Source organism: Rhamphochromis sp. 'chilingali' (genome assembly GCF_963969265.1).
Source record: "Rhamphochromis sp. 'chilingali' genome assembly, chromosome: 11".
Classification (NCBI taxonomy): Eukaryota; Metazoa; Chordata; class Actinopteri; order Cichliformes; family Cichlidae; genus Rhamphochromis; species Rhamphochromis sp. 'chilingali'.
The window spans coordinates 19,039,240-19,062,477 of NC_137938.1; the positions used below are offsets into that span (position 1 = coordinate 19,039,240).

Here is a 23,238-nt window from a genome sequence, read left to right on the forward strand (position 1 = left end):
TGATTGGGTAGGATAGTGAAAGTGGTTACTAAAGACTGCATAGCAGAACTAAAATGTTGGAAACCACACACTATAACAAGACAGACCTTGTACAGTATTACACATGTAAGGCGTCTCCCACTTTTGAAGCATAATTACAAAAGTGTTGCAGCATTAGCATATTCTGGGGTGTTGCTGGTTTTCTATCAGCTCATTTCTGCGTGCGTTGCTTCATTTGCTACCGCGTAAACTAAAAGGGAAGAGTAATCAAAGACTTCTAGAAGAGGCAGTAAAGACAGAATCTCTCAGCTAAAAGAAACATGGGGACTGGTAAGATACTTACATGCCTGTTGTCAGTTCTCACTAAAACAGAAATTTAGTTAAAGCTGTGCACATGTTAAGTTACACAAACTGAAACGCATGATCTTGTGATATGGTGCATAGATCATGTGCCAATACTTTAATATACATATATAAAATCTGCAAAGCACTTATTTTGTGTGTGCGTGTATATATTATATTATATTATATTATATTATATTATATTATATTATATTATATTATATTATATTATGTGTTAAAATAATAATACAATACTTCACAGGTCAATCTACACTGGAATCAGCTTCGACATACATACAAAGAGCCGCCATTATCATGTACTGCTTGATATTTATAGTTGGAACTCTGGGCAACGCTCTGGTTATCTACGTGACTGGATTCAAAATGAAGAAAACTGTAAACTCAATTTGGTTTCTTAACTTGGCCATAGCTGACTTCCTTTTCACAGCCTTCCTGATATTCTCAGTCATTTCTCTCTCTCAGAGTCACCAGTGGCCTTTTGGACAATTCGTGTGCAAGCTCAACAACTTTGTGAGTTTAGTCAACATGTTTGCCAGCATCTTTACTCTGACAGCTATAAGTTTGGATCGTTGTTTGTCCATCTGGGTGGTGGTGTGGGCACAGAACAAACGCACAGTCTGCAAAGCTCGGCTCATATGTGTTGGTATCTGGGTGACTGCTGCGATCTGCAGCACTCCTTATGCCACTTTTCGCACCGTGTTAGGAGATAATGGGACATATTACTGTGGTTATTCTATGACACATGAACAAAAATGGAGTCTCCACATTTTTCGCTTTGTTATGGGCTTTGTGATCCCATTCCTGGTAATAGTCATCTCTTATGTGGCCATAGGGATCCGTGCAATGCGCATGCAGAGAACAAGGAGAAGGAGATCTCGCAGAATCATTTTCTCCATCATTTTTGCATTCTTCATCTGCTGGTTACCCTTCCATGTTTTTAACTTTATAGAATTAAAGGCTGTGAATAACCCAGACCTCTGGACCATTGTTAGAATCATGGGTCCTCTGACTGTGAGTCTGGCTTTTCTGAACAGCTGCCTGAACCCCATCCTCTATGTTTTCATGTGTGAAGAATTCACGAAGAAGCTTCGGCAGTCCATATGTTTTGTACTTGAGAGTGCTCTGGCAGAGGACCACGTGTCATTTATCTTCACTCACTCCATGTCATCAACATTTTCAAGGATTTCCCGAAAGTCAGACGCTGCCACGACTTTAGAGAAGCTCAACCCAGCTGCTTTTGAATCCTGCACAGAAAGCAAAGTAGTCATCACTGAAAAGACACTTAGCACTTAATAAGATCTCACCAATAGATGATGAAATAAATCAATAATGCAAGACGTTCATCTCATCTCTTTGAAACATACAGTATAATGTTGGTACCCTGGCTCTGATTATTATGGGTGTCCTATAAGTCTGTTGGGGTAAGGCACAATATAATTATGCATGAAACCATAATCCAATCAAATCAGTCGGATTAAGTTCTTGATTAATCAATTAATGTAACATATAACACAAGTTTTTTAAAAAGAAAATAAGACTTCTATACTGTGGTTTTGAAGGTCTTGGATTTCTATCATTTGAATGTCAAAATTTTTACATCATTTTTATATTTGTATATATATATCTACATTTTATTGCTCCAGCTTCTTTAACCATGTAAATCACTATCAACATCTATAAAACTGTGACAAGTGACTGAACAGTGATTGAGTTTTTTGCATTTTTCTTTTGTCTGGTAAAGAAAAACATGATAAAAGGGTGCATTTGACTGACAAACCTTACTTGCGCCCTGGCAACCGCTGTTTTATCTTACAGGATATCATGGTGCTGTATACTTCTTGCATTTGCAAAATGGAACACATTGCGTAAATCAAAGTACACCACAAACCACAAAAACATCACTTTTAAAACAAAACAACGATGAAAACAGGTCCCAAAAATGACCAACATTAATATTATTTGTAAGCTATTAAACCATGAAGTGTGGTACATGAACCTGAGATTTAAACAGCATCTATCTTATCTTGCTGCACAGATGTGCTGTGCTTGCTTCTTTTTTCTTGTGGTTTTTTTTATTATCAGAACAACACCTGCTTCACTATTCATGCTAAAACTAAAAATGGAACTCAGTAGCAATAAAAACATTGTTACATTTTTTTCTTACCACAATGTTGCTGAAAAACATTTTGCAATATCGCTAAACGCAAAACTACAATCCTACAATGGCGACTGTATGATTTACATTATTAGATTCAAAAACTGTAAAATTATACAATATTTATCTGTCCCTTTAGCACATTAAACTCAGTCATTGTTAAAATTCCAATAAATCCAATATTGCTCAAGAAAAACAATTCCACAAATGCTACATTCACACCCAGTTTTCCATTCTCCAGTGTGAAAATGTTAGAAGAAGGACAAGCAGTGTATTCAGAGTTGGCTTACAAGCTCAACCCTGACAACCCATCCTTTTGAACACATTGTCCCAAAACTGGTCATCTGTGATCACTCCCTTTGTCAAGCTGTTTAGAAATGAAACATGTGTATATAAAAACTCGAAATGCCAAAGACTGCAATTGTCTTTGTCTAATGTTTCTTTAATTCTATATAAGCAAGTTAACGGGTGGCATTCATGGAGGATCTGAAGTGTCAGTAAAATTAGATTTTGGAAAGCCAACAACCTAGACTCATCAGCCACTTTATTGGGCACGCCTGTTAAACTGCGTGTTAAGGCAAATTTCTAACCAGTCAATCACATGACAGCAAATCACTGTAATGTTTGGTACTGCTTAGAATCTGGCTAAGGATTCAATATGCACTGAGACACACAGAACTGCAATACCAAGCAAACACCATCTCCATAGACACAGTGGCCATGGAAACAAAACAACACCATATAGAAGGCTTCTGTGCAAATGTGAGTAAATGCTGACTGGGCCTTTGTCTTTATAGGAAATAGTGATACAGGAATTTGATGACATATATATATATATATATATATATATATATATATATATATATATATATATATATATATATATATATATATATATATATATATATATATATATATATATATATACATATATATATATATATATATATATAGAGAGAGAGAGAGAGAGAGAGAGAGAGAGACATGTATTCAGTTTTGTACCACTGGCGCACTATGACAAGCAGACAAATTCCTCATTTGGGTAAAACCTTGGTGATAAATGTAATTTTGTTTGTGATTGCGATTCTGGCGAGCTACTTCATCAGGCCAGGTCTCTGCAGGCTATTGTGTCTAAAGTATCTGAAGCTTCACAAGCTCTAATGCTGCTTTTGGTACATCTTCACTGTATGATTTCTGTATAAACTTTTGTATAACCTGCTTAAGATGAAGCAAGTATGTGTCAGCATGAGCTTGTGAAAACTGCTTAGCTAGGCCTAACAATGTTTCACTATGTTATCTGTTAACTGTTTTGCTCAGAAGGATGAAGTGCACGGCCAGCGCCAGGTGGTGGCCTGGGAAAGGATAGTGGGAGTCTTGTTTGTGCAGCAACAGCCCAGGCTGGACAAAAGACTGTTGTAACTGAAACGATATACAGTTTGTGGGATGTTATAAACATGCTTGTCCCGAGGTTAGAATGCTCATTACTATGAACCTGTCATGTTTGGGAGTGTGTATGTGTATTCTCCTGCGCAGTAATAAATAGTTTGTGTCATGGTCCCCGTGTCTGCCCGGCCGGCTCGACAAGGCCACATGTGTTTTTGTGTACGTTCTCCTCTTGCCTCCCCGCCAGGGCGGAGCTCACTGCGGGCTCCCGCCCTCGGCGCACACACCTGTGTCTCATCAGGCACCAATTACAGGTTGGACACTTAAGGCCGGGACGCAGACAGTCTCATCGCTGGATGATTGTGTGAGACACGTTAGTGAATCTCAGCTTTGTCATCTCTAGCTCTGTGAAGTTTGTCTGTGATTTCTGCGTTAGCGTAACCCACCTTTTTCTGTGCACACTTTTCCCGGAGCCGTGACCAACCCGACGTGTGAACCTTTGTGAAGAGAGGAGCAAGAGTGAACGTGATTCCCTTCCCGGACTTTCCTTTATGACCCTGGACCCCCGCTATTCCCTCACTCTATATATCTGTACCTGGTGACTTTGTAAATAAACATTGTTTCTTGCATTGACCTCTGCTCTGCTCTGCGCCTGAGTCCTACTACAGTCCGTGACAGTTTGATCACAGCTCTTTCAGTGTTGCAGACTTTATTTACAAAATTCCACGACAAAAGACAACAAGGAAAAGCACAAATACTAAAAATGAATGCAGACACATTTGCAACTGTGGTATTGGAGCTGTCCTGTTGGGCTCTATCTGTAGCTGGTCAGTAAGTTCAGTATTTGTTACCTCTTTGTCACCCACTCATTTTCTGGATTGGATTTGTACTCAGACATGCACAGATGATCTTGAGAAGTTTGTGTTAACTATTGAGAAAATGAAATTGTGGGCCTTTTAAAGAATCTCCAGGAAAAATCTGTAAATAAAAGATTAATCTTATTGTGAAAATAAAATATTTCATATGAGTCATTTAGTACCTCCCACGTTAATTTGACCAATATAATGTGACAGCCTTCTATCCACCAAGACAGGTTTTATGACCTTTAATAATGCTTGCACATCCAATCTGTCGGCGTAGGTTGAGATCTAGTGACTGTGGAGGCCATTTGAGTACAGTGAACTCATGTTAAACTAGTTCAAGAAACTACAGCAATCCTCCAGGGCCCTGTTTCAGGAAGCCGGTTTGGAAAACTCAGAGTGAAAAACGACACTCACGGTTGAGTAACCCCGAACTGTCCAACTCGGAATATTCCGTTTCAGAAAGGCTGATAACAATTAGTTCAGTCAACGCGGAGTTGCTTTAACCCCAAGTGAAGCGCGCGGACGAGGATACATAAAGCCCTGATAAGCGGAGCACAGATTAAGCGAGTCACCATGGAGACGGAGGGAAAGAAGGCGCGGTCAATGTATTTCACAGCGCTTGAGGCCGAAATTCTGATGGCAGCATATGCCGATAACATGCAAATTCCGCGGAAAAAAGTAACACAGCCACAGCTGCAAAAGAAAGGGAGCATGCATGGCAAAACATAGCCGACAGAGTCAATGCATGAGTGTTAATATAAACATTGATCTAGGGATTTCCACCCATTTAACACGTTATTTTATCATATGTTATTTTATTTGTTATTTTATACATTTTATTTTGTGATGTGATGTGAGCGCAGGTGCAACCCAACAGGCCCCAAACGTGCCTGGCAGCAAGTAAAAATGAAATATAAAAATATAGTCCAAACAGGTAAGGTGTAATTGTATTATGAGCCATAGTGCTTGGTCTGTTTGTCCCATGTAAATCAATTGCAGTTAGAGGCTACATTAATTTTCTTTCTGTAAGCACTTATTGAAATTATCTGAGCACATTACAAGTACATATTTGCTTACTCTGTATGCTCAAATGTGGCCCGTTATAGCCAACAGAAAAAAAGCGGAGGCCCGAAAAACAGGTGGGGGTCCTCCACCACCACCACTCACAGAGGCTGAGCAGTTGGCCCTCAGCCAAAACAGTGGGCGCCCTGTGGCCGAAGGCATCTCTGCGGGGACATCCTCTGAGTCAATAACCCCGCAAGACACAAGTGCCTACATAGGGGGTAAATTCAAAATAATACATGATGTGCATACATCCTTTCTTCACAGTCACCTTTGCAGTGCGACACATTCATTTGATAAACTCTTTACCATAATGAATTATTTTGTAGTGAAGTTATTTTCCGACTGATTTTGCCTTCCCTCAGCCTTGGTTGTCTTTGAGAGCATAATGACAATGAAGTGTAAGGTGCTTGGTATGTTTGTTAATTGCCATTTGGTCCCTTGTAAGTTATAAGTGACCTGTATAAACCTCATATTCTATCAGTTGATGGTGGTGGTGTACTGCATCTGGTGCAGCCTCCTGTTGAGCCAGACCAACATGCAGTTGTGAGTAATACTCCACAGATTATATGAGTTTACAGTAGAACAGCAATGTTGTTTATTTCTTTACTACAGGAAAATAATGAAGAAACATTGACAGCTGTTACAGAGGAGGAAGCAACAGAGACGCTTTATGAGGTTTACATCTTTTAATACTTTGTGTACAGGAAATACAGGCGACCAATAAAGCCAGTTGAACAAAAAATCTGTTTATTCTTCTTTCAACATGTTGAGGTGATGGGTCAAAGGAAATGATTGTGACATATGGTGTCTCTGACTGCGCTCCCATCTTGTATGTCCGTGGGAGGGTCAGGATGTTCATGGTTTGGATCACTGCTGATGTTTGGTTCAGAAGGACAGTGTTCTCCTCTAATTGTGGCAATGTTGTGAAGAATCACACATGCCACAATAATGTCACATGCCCTTTCTGGGGTGACCCTGAGTCTTTGCAGGCACTGGAACCGGGCCTTAAGCATTCCGATAGTCATTTCAATTCTGGCTCTTGTCCTGCAATTAGCCAGATTATATCGCTGCTGTGGGCCCGGTTCAGGGTCAGGGTAAGGGGTAAGCAAATAGGGTAAACATGGATACCCCCTATCACCAAGCAAGTAGCCAGTGAACTCTCCTAAGACAGAAGGATACACTTCAGTTCAAATGTCCCTGAAGCAATTGGTCTTTATATATTTTAAAGTATTCTCAACTCACCATGTCCAAATTTTGTGCTCAGTGTACATTCACGGAATATTTGTGAGTCATGGACAGAGCCTGGCCACTTGGCTTCCACATTTGTGATAATGTTGGCAGCATCACATATGATCTTCACAGTGCAGAGAACACAAATTAGCATCCATTACTATAATGAAATAATTTGTTAGTTTGACATGCTACAGGGAACTATGTACCTGTACATTAATGCTGTGGAAAGACTTCCTGTTCACATAGTCTCCTTCATTTACTGAAGGAGCAATGATTGGAATGTGAGTGCCATCTGTACAGCCAATCACGCCTGGGAACCCTGAAAATAAATGTGCAATTTAAGTAGTAGTCCAAGTATCACCACATCATACATTAAGTTTTGGTCATCCTGATACCTGCAATTTTGTGGCATCCCTCTTTGATAAGTCTTGTGGGTCTGTGACCGGGGAACACCACAGACGAGTACAGGAGACATTTCAGTGCAACTGTAACATTCCTGACTGCCCGACAGACGGTAGCCTTGGAAACGTGCTCAGCGTCACCAATATTATACAGAAAGCTCCCGTTTGCAAGAAACCGAAGTGCAATACAAATAATATGCAATGAACTGAGAGCATGTCCGCGATGTGTCACATGCGTAATATATGGCCTGAGGATGTTATCCAAATAACTTATAGATTGTGCTGAGAAACGGTAACGTTCGCACAGAAAATCATCAGGAAATGATAAAATGTCCAAACGCGCTCTGATCACTCTCTCCCGGCGGAGAGCTCTGCGGAGAATTTGGGCTTCACGATCTACTGGCTCTTCAAGGAAGTGGCACGCCATGTCCGACACTTCCTACTGTCAGGTTTCCGACAAAGGGGCGGAGACAGTCAGGGTTAGTTGTAGTAAACCTGCTAGGGGGCAGGTTAGCTTCACGGAGTGTGTCGTCATAGTGACTCACTCAGGCTGCAGCTGAACTCGCTTTGTGAAACCGAAAACCCAGAGTTTTCGTTAACTCAGGGTATACTTACTCAGTTTTTCCACTAAACCGGCTTCCTGAAACAGGGCCCAGTAGTCTGTAGAATGTAAACAATGCTCGGTTGGTACTTAGTGTATTTAAGTGTGCAAAAAAATGGGTGGATCCATTCTGTCATAATATTTACACCAAATTCTGATCCTATAACAGAGACTGAGGCTCATCAGACCTGGCAAAGCTTTTTGGCTTCTGAGTGGCCAGAGGATTATCATGAAGGCTTTACACAGGAACTGTTTTTTATGTTGTTGAGGTGCAGAGAGTAAACGTGCTGCTGGGAACGTTATCCATCTCCATCTTGGTGATTCCGAACCACATAATGAAAACTCACGTTACGTTTTTTTCAGATGATTCTCTGTAAATCCTAAAGATGGCTGTGTGGGAAAATTACTGTAGAATATGCAGCAGTTTCTGCAGTAGTTTCTGAAATACTCAGGTCAGGTCTTCAAGCAGAGGCGGAGCCAGACATTTGAAACACCCGGGGCTTAGCCCTAAAGGGTAGTATGCATGTGGGATTTTTTTTTTTTTTTTTTGGGGGGGGGGTGTAGAAATGACTGAAAGATTAATTGGCTATGTTTTGAGTTTTGTTCAAAAAAGAATGACTTCATATAGGAAAAAAATATATATCACATATGCAGGACACGTTAAACTAGTTTTTTAATTAAGCAGCGAGGTAGAACAAAGTCGGGGCTGTATCAAGACACGAGGACTAAACCCCAATTCAACCAGACCCAGAACTGATCCAGAATTAAAACAGGACTACAACAGTTCAAAATCAGGACTGCTGAGGACTTAACCAAGACAGAACCAGAATCAGAACTAGATGATAGTAGCACTAAAAATCATCAGAGACCTGCACTACACTTATTTTTTAATTCTACCAAAGTGCACTATTTAGATTGAGAAAAGTTTATATAATTATTTAGCCTTGTTGTGCAAACAAGCCTGCATAACTTAATAAATATATAACTTGAAAAATAACAAACCTAAAAAGGAACACTAGGTACGAGATACATGAGGACCTATGATACGGTGATACTTTTGGTAAACAACCATTTGACTAACGTGTGTCTCACCTGCTCTTGTTCCATCTCTGTTCCTCTCTCTCCCTCTTTGTGCTGACAATCATCAAATCTACAGTTGAAACCAGATATTTACAAACTCTTCAGATAAAAACAGATACACTTTTTTAATTGTAATATCAAATCAGACTAAATGTTTATTTTTTTTAGATTGATAAATATAAAAACATATTTGTTAACTTTAAGAGTAAAGAGAGAAACTATCTGTATTTCTTAATTGTAAATGGCACCAAATTGTATTCAAAATTGAGCCACACTTATGGAGCTCCACGATTCTTTTCCTGGTGTTTTGGTTGACATCTCTTGATTTTCCCATTTCAAAGAAACAGGCTCTGTGTTTTGCCTTATATGCATTGTTACGGATTCAAATATTGGGGATGAATACAAGAGGAAAAACCAAAATAACAACACTGGTCCGGCCGGGTTGAGTCAAACGATGATTTTAATGATCACACGCGTGGGAGATGGACACCGTACGCAGACAGCATCAGATCTCACCTCAAAAACCACATCACAATAGTTTTATGAAATCAGGGTATTAGAACGCCCCCTCATGCGTAAGACAGGTACAATACAATCAATGTTGACAGTTATTTGACACAGCAAAGGAACATTCTCTCCATCCCGAGGACAGGCACTGACTCCCACTTATCTCCTGGAGCCAACCGTCCCCTATGGAGACACAACATTGCAGCTACAAGGATTTCCAGGTTTGTTAAGGTGATCAGTGTGTAATGCTCTGAATCAAGTATGTAATATTGTTTAATCAACTGCCACTACGTAAAACATAACAAAAGATATAACTGAATATAAGATCACAAAGAATAACATGATATCAGTGTTGTGTAAGCGCGTGTGGCCTTCCATGCTCGAAGCCTCTCCCCTCCATCATAGCTGGACTGGCCATCGGGCATACCGGGCATTTGCCCGGTGGGCCGCTGGCGATTTTTTGTTTTTATGGGCCGATGGATTATTTTTTTTTTTTTTTTTTTTTAGGAAGGGTATATATAATGAAAGGTGTTGGATTGGCCAATTGGTCATGATCGACTCTGGGCTGGACCAATTACAGCCGAGGAGGCTGGATGCACCCGCCCCCTTGTTTAACAATCACGTGATTTTCGCGCATTGCATGCGGGAACTCGTGGCAAAACAATCCAAGGACCGCATCAAATGCAAACATTTGCAGCACCGCAAAACGTTCATTCTCCGGTTCCAATACCTTCTTTTTTTTTTCTTTGCCGCACAAAAAAGGAATGTACAAAACAAAAGGAGAACAATGCCGGTCCGTACAAAGACAGACTCGACGAAAAGACAAAGAAAAGATACGAGGAAAAAATCAAAGGAGTGAAAGAGTGGACAAAAGACGTCAGCGTGCTGCCCAACTTTCACCACGCTCAGATTTATAATTATACGCTTCTTGGAGTGAGTGCATACACTCATGAAGTTTAGTAACTTCAGGTCACTGCAACAAGCCCAGGTACAGTTTACCGACGGATGGGTACAGGACCTTGAAATGCACCATGTAGAACGAAAGACTATTGTACGTATCATAAGTTTACCAGTCTCACAAATCGTCTTCATAAATACACATTCATTAACAGTTTATTAATAGGACCTTTGAGCTCAACGGTAATTAATTAGTAGTGGAAATAATTTCTGGTAGTGTAACAGTGTTTATGTGGTATTATTCCACTTGCCACAAATATCAGTGTAATGGGGAAACAGCGCCCCCCCCCCTCTCGGTGTGGCTGGCTGCAGTAATCGCTGCCAGTCTGCCGTAGCCATACGAGAGGTGAGTTGTATTGTTCCGCACACAATATAGCTAAGTAGTACAGACACATAAAACATGTTTGATTAGCTGACGAGCACCGAGTGTAATAAGTGCTTAGTGGACACATGTCCAACACCAGTTTTATGTACTTTTCATTTGTTTATTAATGTGTGAAACTGTATGCTAAAGCGGAATGCTAATGAGATGTTCTGCCGTAGTGTGCTGTGCGGAGTGGTGTGTGGCGAGCCTGTGCACTGATAATACACCGTTGTTTCCATTCAGGTACATCATTTGTTCTTGCTGTTATTTTATTGTATATTAGAAATTGTAATATTGCTGCAGTAATCGCTGCCAGTCTGCCGTAGCCATACGAGAGTGTGCTGTGCGGAGTGGTGTATGGCGAGCCTGTGCACCGTTGTTTCCATTCAGGAAATAAAGTGGCAACGATCGATCAGAGACTCCTTGTCTTTTTAAAAACACTACACAACGCAGAGTCGAGGAGTCTGTTTGGGCCGAACTGTTGCAGCGGGATGAAGCAGAAACCGGTTACAGTAGCATTACAGAAATGTAGCAGTGACAATAATATTGTATGTTGTAATCGCAATGGACAATTAGTGATACAAAACAACTGTTTTATCCTGTGAATAAAAGTATATTTTTTGTCAATGTACCATAATAACAGAAGCGAAACGCAATATTGTGTCAGGACAATTCACTATTTATGCACAATAAATAAAGGAGCATAGCGCGACAATTTCTGTTCAGCGCCAGACTTGCTTGTAACCTATATCACCAATTATGTTAAGAAAAATGACGTATTAACTACTACAAAACTCTGACCTTTGTGGGAATGCTTGGAGCAGACTAACATGTGAGCTGGAGTGTTCTGAGATGTTATATTTGGTATATCCAGACCATCCGTCGGCTCTTACTGGCTTAAAAAATTTCACTTCAACGACATAATCCGATAAAAAAAAAAAACGATCTCTTTACCCGTCGGCTTCCCGTGGCTGTCATGCGACCGACTATTGCAGTTAATAATACAACAGTTTCTTGCCATTTTTTGGGTTTCTTTTTATCGCTGTGTAACTGAGTTCAATTGAAAGCCTGCGTGCGCTAGTACCTCTTGCCACAAGTTCCCAGAATCCTTTGCGGTTTTATCCCTGAATGACGTCACATTTTCAATCTTTATCCTGGTGGGCCGGTCTCTAGTCAAAATGCCCGGGCCGATTTTTTGTCCCAGTCCAGCCTTGCCCTCCATAGATCAGCCAGACATCGCGCTGACTGTAGCTTTTAACCCTTATTAACTTGAGCACAACTCTATAATGAGCAACAAATTGCAATATGTATGAGATGATCATGGTTACACCTGCAATGAAAGATCATATGATTATTCTGCCACCTGTAAATAGAAGATTAACCTGAGGTTATAACAATCATTGTAATACAAATGTTAATGTTGTCATGATCCTGGCCCGTTGTCAATGTCTCCTCCCCGGACCTGTGTGTCTTTCTGTGTTCCCTCGGTTTTCTGTTAGCATTCCCAGTTTAGTTCTGTTTCTTTGTGAAGCCTGCAATAAAGCGGTGATTTTGAGTTCAGCTTTTTGTCTCCGTGAGTTTTGCGTTTGGGTCCTCTTCTGCCTCCACACAGCCAGATCATGACAAATGTAATGTCAAAAGCTTCAATAAATGTTTAATGCAAAGCTGGTTATATGATTCTGATGTACTAATAATGCCGATACTAAAATAACAAAAAAAACACCCCCTTTTTATCCCACAGCATCCACAGCTGTGCCACCAATTTACTCACATGGACTCTACTAACCTATCAGAAGCTTCTTCAGCTCAGAATGGAATCGTCTGGAGTTTCTTATTAATTAACAATAAATTTAGTGTATATGTACTCCTAAATTTGATGAAAGTGATAAAAAAATAGACAGCTCTGTCTCTCTTTATTCTGACAATTAACTCATTCAAAAGATATTTCAATATTTATTTAACCAAAACAAAACAAGTTTACTCATGTTGTACAGTAAAAAAAAATGTTCTTGTGTTTTCCATAAAGTGTATGTAAATATCTGGTTTCAACTGTGAATATACTGCTGTGTATTGAAATTCCTCGTTTTGCATAGAAATATACTGAACAACATACAAAGCATAATATATAAAATACTACCAGAGAAACAGCATTGTTGTTGTTCGGCTTTTCATTTCGCCATTTGTTAATTCACTTGAAGAGCAAGTAACGTAATATGGGTCAAGTGATCAGTTTGATATCGATCTTTTGTGATACACCGTCATATTTACATTATTTGTACAGTACGAATGATTTGCTTTGGTACCTGGTCGAACTTCAGTTCTCCTCTGTCTGCCTGGCTCCGTTTCTCCAACAGCGCACTCGCAGGCAGCCGTTTTTGCTGAATTAGCATGTTCTAGAGTGTTCCTGTTTTCTTTTCCCAACTCTTTTCTGCATGTGCATACTGCCTCATTTATAGCTGCATAATCTGAGAGGGAGGGTTAAGCAAAGACAGACAGCAAGCAAAAAGAAGATAAAATCCACTTGGAGTAAAGACAGACTCTCTCAGCTAAAGAACCATGGGGACAGGTAAGACAATTTAAACATCTATGAGCAATTCTTTTAAATTGCATTAAGTGAATGTCATTAGGATTTCTTGCTAAAATGATTAATATGAGTATGCCTGCTTGTTATTAGTTCTGATCACAACAGAAATTAAGAAATTAATAAATAAATATGTGAAATTGCACAAGGAATTCTGTGAGTACTTCACATAATGTGGTACTATCTTGAGCAACTACTGTAGCCCATGTGCCAGGCCAAAGCACTGTAATATAGAATTATATGCACTTGAAAATTGTATATATATATATATATATATATATATATATATATATATATATATATATATATATATATGTATATATATATATATATATATGTTTTTAACCTGCTAACACAATCAAACCTTTTTTGTTGTTTTGTTTCTTTTTTTATCTTGTTTTTCTGATATTTTATGTGATTTTTTTATGATAAAAGAAGTATGTATGTCACATATTCTGGATACTATACTAGAAGCTAGTGTTGCACAGAATATGTGTTAGAATCAAGCACTATAACATACAACCATAACAATTACATAGCCATGTACACTTAAGTAAAGAAGCGTTTTTATAAGTTTCAACTAATGTCTGTGATGCATTGCTTTCATGTTTTTTTGTTTCGCAACAGGTCAGTCATCTGGGCTGGAAGCAGCTTCCACACACATACAAACAGCCTCCATTCTCATCTACTGTGTGATATTTATAGTTGGAACTCTGGGCAACGCCCTGGTTATCTACATGACGGGCTTCAAAATGCAGAAAACAGTCAACTCAATTTGGTTTCTCAACCTGGCCATAGCTGACTTCCTCTTCACGGCCTTCCTGATTTTCTCGATCATTTCTCTCTCTCAGAGTCACCAGTGGCCTTTTGGACAATTCGTGTGCAAGCTCAACAACTTTGTCACTTTAGTCAACATGTTTGCCAGCATCTTTACTCTGACAGCTATAAATTTGGATCGTTGTCTGTCCATCTGGGTGGTGGTGTGGGCACAGAACAAACGCACAGTCTGCAAAGCTCGGCTCATATGTGCTGGTATCTGGGTGACTGCTGCGATCTGCAGCACTCCTTATGCCACTTTTCGCACCGTGTTAGGAGATAATGGGACATATTACTGTGGTTATTCTATGACACATGAACAAAAATGGAGTCTCCACATTTTTCGCTTTGTTATGGGCTTTGTGATCCCATTCCTGGTAATAGTCATCTCTTATGTGGCCATAGGGATCCGTGCAATGCGCATGCAGAGAACAAGGAGAAGGAGATCTCGCAGAATCATTTTCTCCATCATTTTTGCATTCTTCATCTGCTGGTTACCCTTCCATGTTTTTAACTTTATAGAATTAAAGGCTGTGAATAACCCAGACCTCTGGAACATTGTTAGAATCATGGGTCCTCTGACTTTGAGTCTGGCTTTTCTGAACAGCTGCCTGAACCCCATCCTCTATGTTTTCATGTGTGAAGAATTCACGAAGAAGCTTCGGCAGTCCATATGTTTTGTACTTGAGAGTGCTCTGGCAGAGGACCATGTGTCCAGTCACTGTACGTCATCAACCATTTCAAAAATGTCTCAAAAATTTGATCCTGCTGCAACTTTAAAAATAATTGACCCAGCCATTTATGAAAACATCCCAGTAAGCAACGTGATCATCACTGAGGAGATTCCGGTCTCCGAGTAAAATCAACACACAGCAACAAAATCCAGTGTAACAAAAGGCAATGTAAAAAGGAATTCATTGATTTTTAATCCAAAACTTTCACATCAGATTATAACATAAAGTACATTCATGCACAGAAACACAAAGCACGTGTTTTTGTCTTGTCATATTATTAGACAAGCAAGAAAGAGTCAGAGTAACTGAAAACCCATGTTATTGTGCTGCAGCTTGGAGTTATAGCTATTGAGTTCGTGATTAAAACAAAGGATTAATTCAATTCAATTTTATTTATATAGCGCCAAATCACAACAAAAGTCGCCTCAAGGCGCTTCATAGATACAGAGAAAAACCCAACAATCATATGACCCCCTATGAGCAAGCACTTTGGCAACAGTGGGAAGGAAAAACTCCCTTTTAACAGGAAGAAACCTCCGGCAGAACCAGGCTCAGGGAGGGGCGGCCATCTGCTGCGACCGGTTGGGGTGAGAGAAGGATGACATGAAGTATTACATGAAGCGTTTTTTTTTTTCTTTCTTTGGAGAGGGGGTTGTTTTTGTTTCTTTTTTTGAACTTTATATTGTTCATAGAAATTGGATTGCCATCATTAAATTTCCTTTGAGAAAAGTTATATATGTTTCTAAGTAAGCTTTTAATACTCCTGCTCATCAACCAGTTTTTTCTTTATGATCAGAATTCATAATGATGTCAGAAGACACTGAACTTTAATAGAGCATTATGATTTTGTTACACTTGTATATAAAATAAAAGAATAAAAACATTCTGATGAAGTCTGATTCTGAGTCTGATTCTGTTAATCTGGACGTAGCGTTTTCAGTGGGAGAAATGTTTCGTCACTCATCCCATTGTCTTCTTCAGTCTCAGCTGGCTGCAGTTTTCCCCAATCTTTTAAACAGTATATTTGCATAATGACTGAAACCTGCCCACTGAAGGAACAGTGGGCTGGGAGGTCAGTTTCTTAATCTTAATTATGCAGATTCTCATGACCATTGATCAACAACCACTGACCAAAACCCACCGATCAAAGGCCATGAGCAGTGTTGGGTGTAATGCGTTACTAAGTAACGAGTTACTGTAATTAAATTACTTTTCCACTGAAAAAGTAGAGTAACTAATTACTGTTCATTTTTAGGTATTTTAATTACAGTTACTTACAATGTACTTGTGTTACATTGTAAAATAATTAAACTCGCTGAAATCATTTAATTTCAATCATTTGTCTTCTAAATGTAGACGTAAACTCTGCCACTTTAACATCGCTGTAGTGCAGCTGCACGTCATTTCGCGCCACTTTGCTGCATAGTCGTATTCTAAAGCAGAAGATGTAGGATTCGGCTGAAGCGAGTGGCTGTTTTTTGAAATAGAAATATTCCCGTCTCTTCACTTTTCTGAAACAAGCAGACAAGAATATTACAGTAATATGTAAGCTATGTCCTAGGGAGAAAAAACTATCGGCTGCTGTTAATAGCATGAGTAATCTGCTGAAGCGCCTGACACGAGAGCATAGACGAACACTTCTGAGTGATCCTTGTTCATCATCCATGGACAACTCCTGCTAAGCAGGCAAAACCTGATTTTATTTCAGCAGCACAGAAAGCGTCTGAAGGTGATCTTAAAAAAATTATTGCAGTCTACATTGTGGAAGAGATGCTACCGCTGCGTACTGTAGAGTCTCCGTCTTTAAAAAAAAAGTATTTATTATTTAAAGAGTTTAATTTCTATTGTTTGCCCGCTCAAGGTTTATAGGGATTTTAAGAAGTATTTAGTTAAATTACTTATTTAGTAATTAAGTTACTTTTCTGACACAGTAATTAGATAAGTCAAACCAGCGTTCCTCCCTGTCCAGGATGAGTACATCCTCATCCTTGAAAGAGTGTCCACTGGCCTGTAGCAGCTTTCTTTTGGCGCCTTCCCAGCTTTGACAAAAGTCCAGCTGGGATAACCACATTTACTCAGGGCCTTCACATCACACGACTGTGTGCGTTAGGGTCCAATCCATACACCGGCCACTCAGCCTTGACAATAAATATAAGACTGAACTCAACAGCATCATTTTTTAACTGAATTTTACTGTTTGTATTGACACTTGTTAACAACATACCAAACATACACTATAATGTTAATTGGTAAATCTATGAACGATTTTTAAATGATCTCTAAAACTATTAGTATATGTGTGTCTTTCATGTCCATCTGATAAGTCAAGTGACTTTTTGTGTAGCAGAAGCACAATGTAGGTAACCACAAATGGGACTCTCTACAGCAAAATATGCAAGAAGGGTACAATAGTTAGCTATAAAATAATACTCTATTAAGACTTGTCATCACAAAAATGTTCATTCAGTTCAGGCAAATGTTGTTGCATTAGTGTGTTCTGAGAAATTACTGTTTTGTTATCTGCTCATTTCTGTATTTGCGTACTGATTCATCTGCAGCTGCAGAAACTGAGAGGGAGGAGAAATCAAAGACAGAGAGCAAGTAGAAGCAGCAACTGATAGAGATCAACTTACAACCACGGCAGACTCTCTCAGCTAAAAAGAGCATGGGGACGGGTAAGTTAATTTAGTCTAGACATATATTACTATTTCTCTTTAAGCAGCAATATGTGAAAGGTTATTTGAGTTCTTGTTAAACTGTTCAAAATGAGCACTCATACCTGTTATTAATTATGTTATTAATCACAAAAGAAACTGAGTTAGATAAATGCAAATATCAACTTGCACACAGAATTCTGTATGTGCATCACAAAAGTAGAAGCTAGTATTGCATAGAACATGTGTTGGAGCCAACTATGAAAATGCATAGCTGTATTTTGTTAATTAAAAATTACTTAATTTGTATAATTTGGCAACAAATGTAATGAAATCCTCTTATTTTATCTGTTCATATAATATATTGTGGAAACATGATTTGTTTAATAAAACATTTTCTTTTTTGCTTTCAGATAACATCACTTTCAATGCAACTCAGTCACCTGAACAAGATGCAGCTTTCACACACATACAAACAGCCTCCATTGTCATCTACTGTGTGATATTTATAGCTGGAACTCTGGGCAATGGCCTTGTTATCTATATGGCGGGATTCAAAATGCAGAAAACAGTCGACTCGGTTTGGTTTCTCAACCTGGCCATAGCTGACTTCCTCTTCACGGCCTTCCTTATTTTCTCGATCATTTCTCTCTCTCAGAGTCACCGATGGCCTTTTGGAACATTCATGTGCAAGCTCAACACCTTTGTGAGTGTAGTCAACATGTTTGTCAGCATCTTTACTCTGACAGCCATGAGTTTGGATCGTTGTTCGTGTATCTGTGTGGTGGTGTGGGCACACAACAAACGCACAGTCAGCAAAGCTCAGCTTATATCAGCTGGGATCTGGGTGATCGCTGGCGTCTTCAGCACTCCTTATGCCACTTTTCGCACTGCATCAGTGGGGAACGGAGGGGAAAGTTCCTGTGGTTATTCTGCAACAATCAAAGAACACAAATTGACTCTCTGCATTTTTCGCTTTGTTATGGGCTTTGTGATCCCATTCCTGATAATAATGATCTCTTATGTGTCCATTGGTATCCGTGCAATGCGCATGCCGAGAACAAGGAGACGCAGATCTCGCCGGGTCATTTTCTCCATCATTTTTGCATTCTTCATCTGTTGGTTGCCTTTCCACATTTTCAATTTCATAGAATTGAAGTTAGAGCTCCAGGGGATTGTTATAATGTATGGTCCTCTGACTGTGAGTCTGGCTTTTCTGAACAGCTGCTTGAACCCCATCCTTTATGTTTTCATGTGTGAAGAATTCCAGAAGAAATTTCGACAGTCCATTTGTTTTGTACTCGAGAGTGCACTGGCAGAAGACCATTTGTTATTTCTGTCCACCCGCTCCATGTCATCAACCTTTTCAAAAGCTTCCCAAAAATCAGACACTGCTGCCACTTTAGATCGGATCGACCCAGCCATTTATGAAAACATCCCAGAAAGCACAGTAATCATCACTGAGGGGATTCCTAGAACTGAATAAGAGTGCCCCACCAGACAATGAATTTTGAAATGAATCATTGTTTTTTGTTTTACAAATTTACGCTCATGCACAGACATACACAATATTTCCAAAAGTGTTTGCTTGTCTCCCTTCACATGTATATGAACTTGAATGAAATCTCATTCTAATGTATAGTGTTTAAGATGATGTCAGCCCACCCTTCAACTCATTGAGATGTTTAGGAATGTGTTTACCATTCTTCCAGAAGACCACTTGTGAGATTAGACAGCGATGTTGGATGAGAAGGCCTGACTCGCAGTCTCGACTCTAATTCATCGCAAAGATGTTCTATTGAGGTCAGGAACCTGTGCAGGCCAGTCCAGTTCTTCAACACCAAACCCGTTCATCCATGTTTTTATGGACACAGTGCTTTGTGCATTCTTGCACAGTCATATTGGAACAGGCAGGGGCCATCCCCAAATTGTTTCAAAAAATTTGGGAGGATTAAATATTCATTACAGTTCCTTTCACTTGGCACAATGCAGTCAGAAAATTACCATTCTCCTGGCAACAACCAAACCCAGACTTATCCATCAGATTTCCAGACTGAGAAGTGTGTTTCATAACTCCAGAGAACCATCAAACAAACTCCAGGGAGTTTCTTTTTTTTTCTTTCATGCTGTCAATTTCCATGATTTGAAATACCATTATGACATTTCATTTTAAATTACTTTCACTTTTTTGTATGTATGTTTCTAACCATGTTTAAACAATATGCATCATACTCTTACACGAGAGCTGTGTCTTTTTATTGATCATTAAGGGTTTTTTGATCAACCTGTTAATAAAAACATGCTGATGTTGTCTGCATGACAAAACTGGCTTACACTCTGCATACTCTTCTTTTATTTCACTGGATATTTATAAGGCTGTATACTTTATGCCACAGTGTAGTATTGAACACACTATGCAAATTGAAAAATAAAAGGAATCCTTATATATATATATATATATATATATATATATATATATATATATATATATATATATAATCCTTTAAAATTATAACCAACAGATTAACACATTAGATTTTTGTAGGCTATTAAACTATGAAATACAGTCAAAGAACTAGAGATAGCCTCCGCTTATTATAGGTTTGTTATTGCACGGATGAGCTGTGCCCTTCTCAATTAGGACTTGTGGTTGTTGCAAAATCAAAATGGTATTGCCTCACTATTCGTTCTGAGACTAAAAATAAAATTAAGTCAAGAATTATTTTTTTTAAAAATGGCTACTAAACACATTCTTCTTACACAAGGATAGATGTAGAACTGCAAAGCAAAAAATAAATACCGTAATAGGTATGATGGCTCCGGCCTTGTTATTGATTGGTGGGCATGTTTTTGTTTACTATTTTAATTTCCTCATTAACAGCTCCTCCCATCCACTGAAAGAAAACCTGTTTAGTATACGGTTTATATTACATTCTTCTTATAAGCAGGACAGAGGAGAGAAGAAAAGGTGCGGAGTGTCATGGTCCTGCGACCATGACTCAGTGACTTTGTGTTTGTGTTCTTTTTTGTTATTATTCTCTTTATTATTCATGGGCTGTTTTGGGATGGTTTGTGTTTTGGGATTTTAGATACTGGGTTCTGGGTTTGTGCTCCCTCTATTGGTCCCTGGTGTTAGTGTTCCCCTGTCTCGTCAGGTTAATCAGGTCCAGCTGTTTCCCCCCACCTGTGTGTGATTTCCCAGTGTCTCTCTGTGTACTTATAGTGTGTGTTTTCCTCTGCTCCTCGTCGCGTCGTCTGTGTTCATACCCGGTGAATCCCCTGCGTGCTCTCCCTGCTGTTCTCCCTTCATGTTCAGGTTTGCCACTCCCTTTGTGTAGTTTCTCCCAGTTTAGTTCGTCCTTAGTTCTGTTTGCCATCTCCACTTTATGTTCAGTATTGTCAATAAATCACCTTCACATCTAAGGAAGCGCTGCGTTTGAGTCCTCCTTTCCACTCTTCACACGGCCGCTGCCCCGAGCCGTGACACGGAGAGTAGAGGAGCTGAACAACGAGATACCAAAATAACAGGAAAGAAGTTATGAGACCAGGGCAGGTAAAATTTAAAAACTTAACTAGATAAATACTTTCTCAAATTAATACTTCATCGACATTCTAACATTTTTTTTAAAGTTTTATTCCTGCTGCTTAATTTTTTTTATTGCATCAAACAAGAAGAACTCAAATTGAACTTTTTATTGTTTACTGTTTATTTCTGAATCATTCTAAGAATTCAATCTTTAGTGTTCATAATGTTTGAGATGTTATATGAATTATACTATAAAATGTTTTGTTTATTTGTTTATTTATAAGGAACCCCATTAGCTTCCACAACAGTGGTTGCTAGTCTTCCTGGGGCCCAAGCCATCAAATATCTCCAAATAAAATGTTACAACAATTAGATCTACAGTAAAGTTTTACAATACTGAAATGTAAACATGTGAATATTAAAAATTATATAAAAGCAGAAAAACAAAACAAAACACTCAAACAAAATACACAATTTCCATTACAAGTGATATTACCCTCTACAATTTTTACAAATACATTAAAAACTGCCTAAATAGGCTTTTAGGTGATTTTTAAAATTATGAATTGAAGCCAATTCTCTTATTGCCTCAGGCAACTTATTCCACTGAAACGATGCTCTGAATATAACAGAGTTTTTCAAAAAGTTACTTTTAACACGAGGAATTACTAAATTGTGGTTGGTTGAGAATCGTGTGGCATGATTATGAATTTCATCTGGATACTGCAACTGAGCACAAAAAAAGTGTGGTGTGTTTAACAGTATTGTTTTCTTTAAAAATACAAGTAAGCCATAGTATAATTTAGCTTGTACAGAAAGCCAAGAAAGTTTATCATGCATTTTGTCAATACTTGTATAGTATGAACACCTTAACACTAATCTGGCCGCCCTATTTTGGACTAACTGAAGTCTATTCAGATCTGTCTTATTAGCTGCAGACCAGATGATTGAGCAGTACTCTAGATGAGATAATACTAATGCGTTAATGACATCTTTCATAACTGAAGAAGTAATATAAAAGGAGCATTTCCTAGCTATAGCTATGCCCTGTCCCATTTTCTTAATAACAGAATTGATGTGCTGAGACCATGAAAGGTGGTGGTTTATGGTAACACCAAGTAATTTAATCTGGGTGACCTGTTCTAATGCCGATCCAGCTATGGAAAGATTTAGTTGTGGACTGTTGATTAAACGTGCTCTACTTCCTATTAACATGGATTTGGATTTAGTCACATTTATAATCATGTTGTTTTTACTTATCCAATCAAACACATTCAGTAAATCTAGTTGTAATACGCTTGTCAATTCAGAGTGGCTACTGGCTGAATAAAACATGGTGGAATCATCAGCGTACATTACAAGATGAGATTTATCCAGGACATACGGCAAATCATTTGTAAAAACTGAGTAGAGAAGTGGACCGAGGCAGCTGCCTTGGGGTAGACCACAGTTCATTTCGCGGCCCTCTGAGAAATAACCATTACAATAAACCTTTTGCCTTCTTCCAGACAGATAACTTTCCATCCAGCACAAAGCAGTAATTTTAAAAAAAACTTTAAAGAGGTGTTGTTATCAAAGGAAAATCCAAAACATTTCAGAGCTGGGCTAAGGGCTCAGTGTTTCAAAACCCTAACAACCCCCCTGGTATAAAGTAACAAATTTACTAAGAAATAAGAATAACTGAATATGTGATTAAGAAAAAAGCAAAACTAATAAATTAATAAATAAACAGAAGAACATCATAAAAACGCACTCCTGTAACGAGCTGTCATTTAGGATGGCACCGTGGTAGTAGAATCGTGAAATGGACACTTGTGGCAATGATTCTGATATATGACAATTTATGTCATCTTTTTCAATGATATTACTGAAGTCAAGTACTCGGTGCAGAGTTCAGAAATTACAAAAGAAATAGCAAGATCGTATCAATAAATTATAAACAAACCACTATTAATGCAAATGATTACCCAGTGCCA

At 38.8% G+C, this 23,238-nt stretch overlaps 3 protein-coding genes across 3 annotated transcripts; all 3 read left to right on the forward strand.

Moving 5' to 3' along the window:
* Positions 1-636: 636 nt before the first annotated feature.
* On the forward strand, positions 637-1,635 carry LOC308406005 (C3a anaphylatoxin chemotactic receptor-like; the record flags this gene model as incomplete). Its single annotated transcript, XM_080896814.1, has 1 exon — positions 637-1,635. The coding sequence occupies one exon, from the start codon at positions 637-639 to the stop codon at positions 1,633-1,635; it is 999 nt and encodes a 332-aa protein (XP_080752940.1).
* An 11,872-nt stretch (positions 1,636-13,507) lies between these two features.
* On the forward strand, positions 13,508-15,208 carry LOC308406006 (C3a anaphylatoxin chemotactic receptor-like; the record flags this gene model as incomplete). Its single annotated transcript, XM_080896815.1, has 2 exons — positions 13,508-13,517; positions 14,160-15,208. 2 exons carry the CDS (start codon positions 13,508-13,510, stop codon positions 15,206-15,208), a joined length of 1,059 nt encoding a protein of 352 aa, XP_080752941.1.
* A 2,539-nt stretch (positions 15,209-17,747) lies between these two features.
* LOC308406007 (formyl peptide receptor 2-like) lies at positions 17,748-19,222 on the forward strand (the record flags this gene model as incomplete). The annotated part of the gene is made up of 2 exons (XM_080896816.1): positions 17,748-17,757; positions 18,150-19,222. The coding sequence occupies 2 exons, from the start codon at positions 17,748-17,750 to the stop codon at positions 19,220-19,222; spliced, it is 1,083 nt and encodes a 360-aa protein (XP_080752942.1).
* Between the last annotated feature and the right edge of the window lie 4,016 nt (positions 19,223-23,238).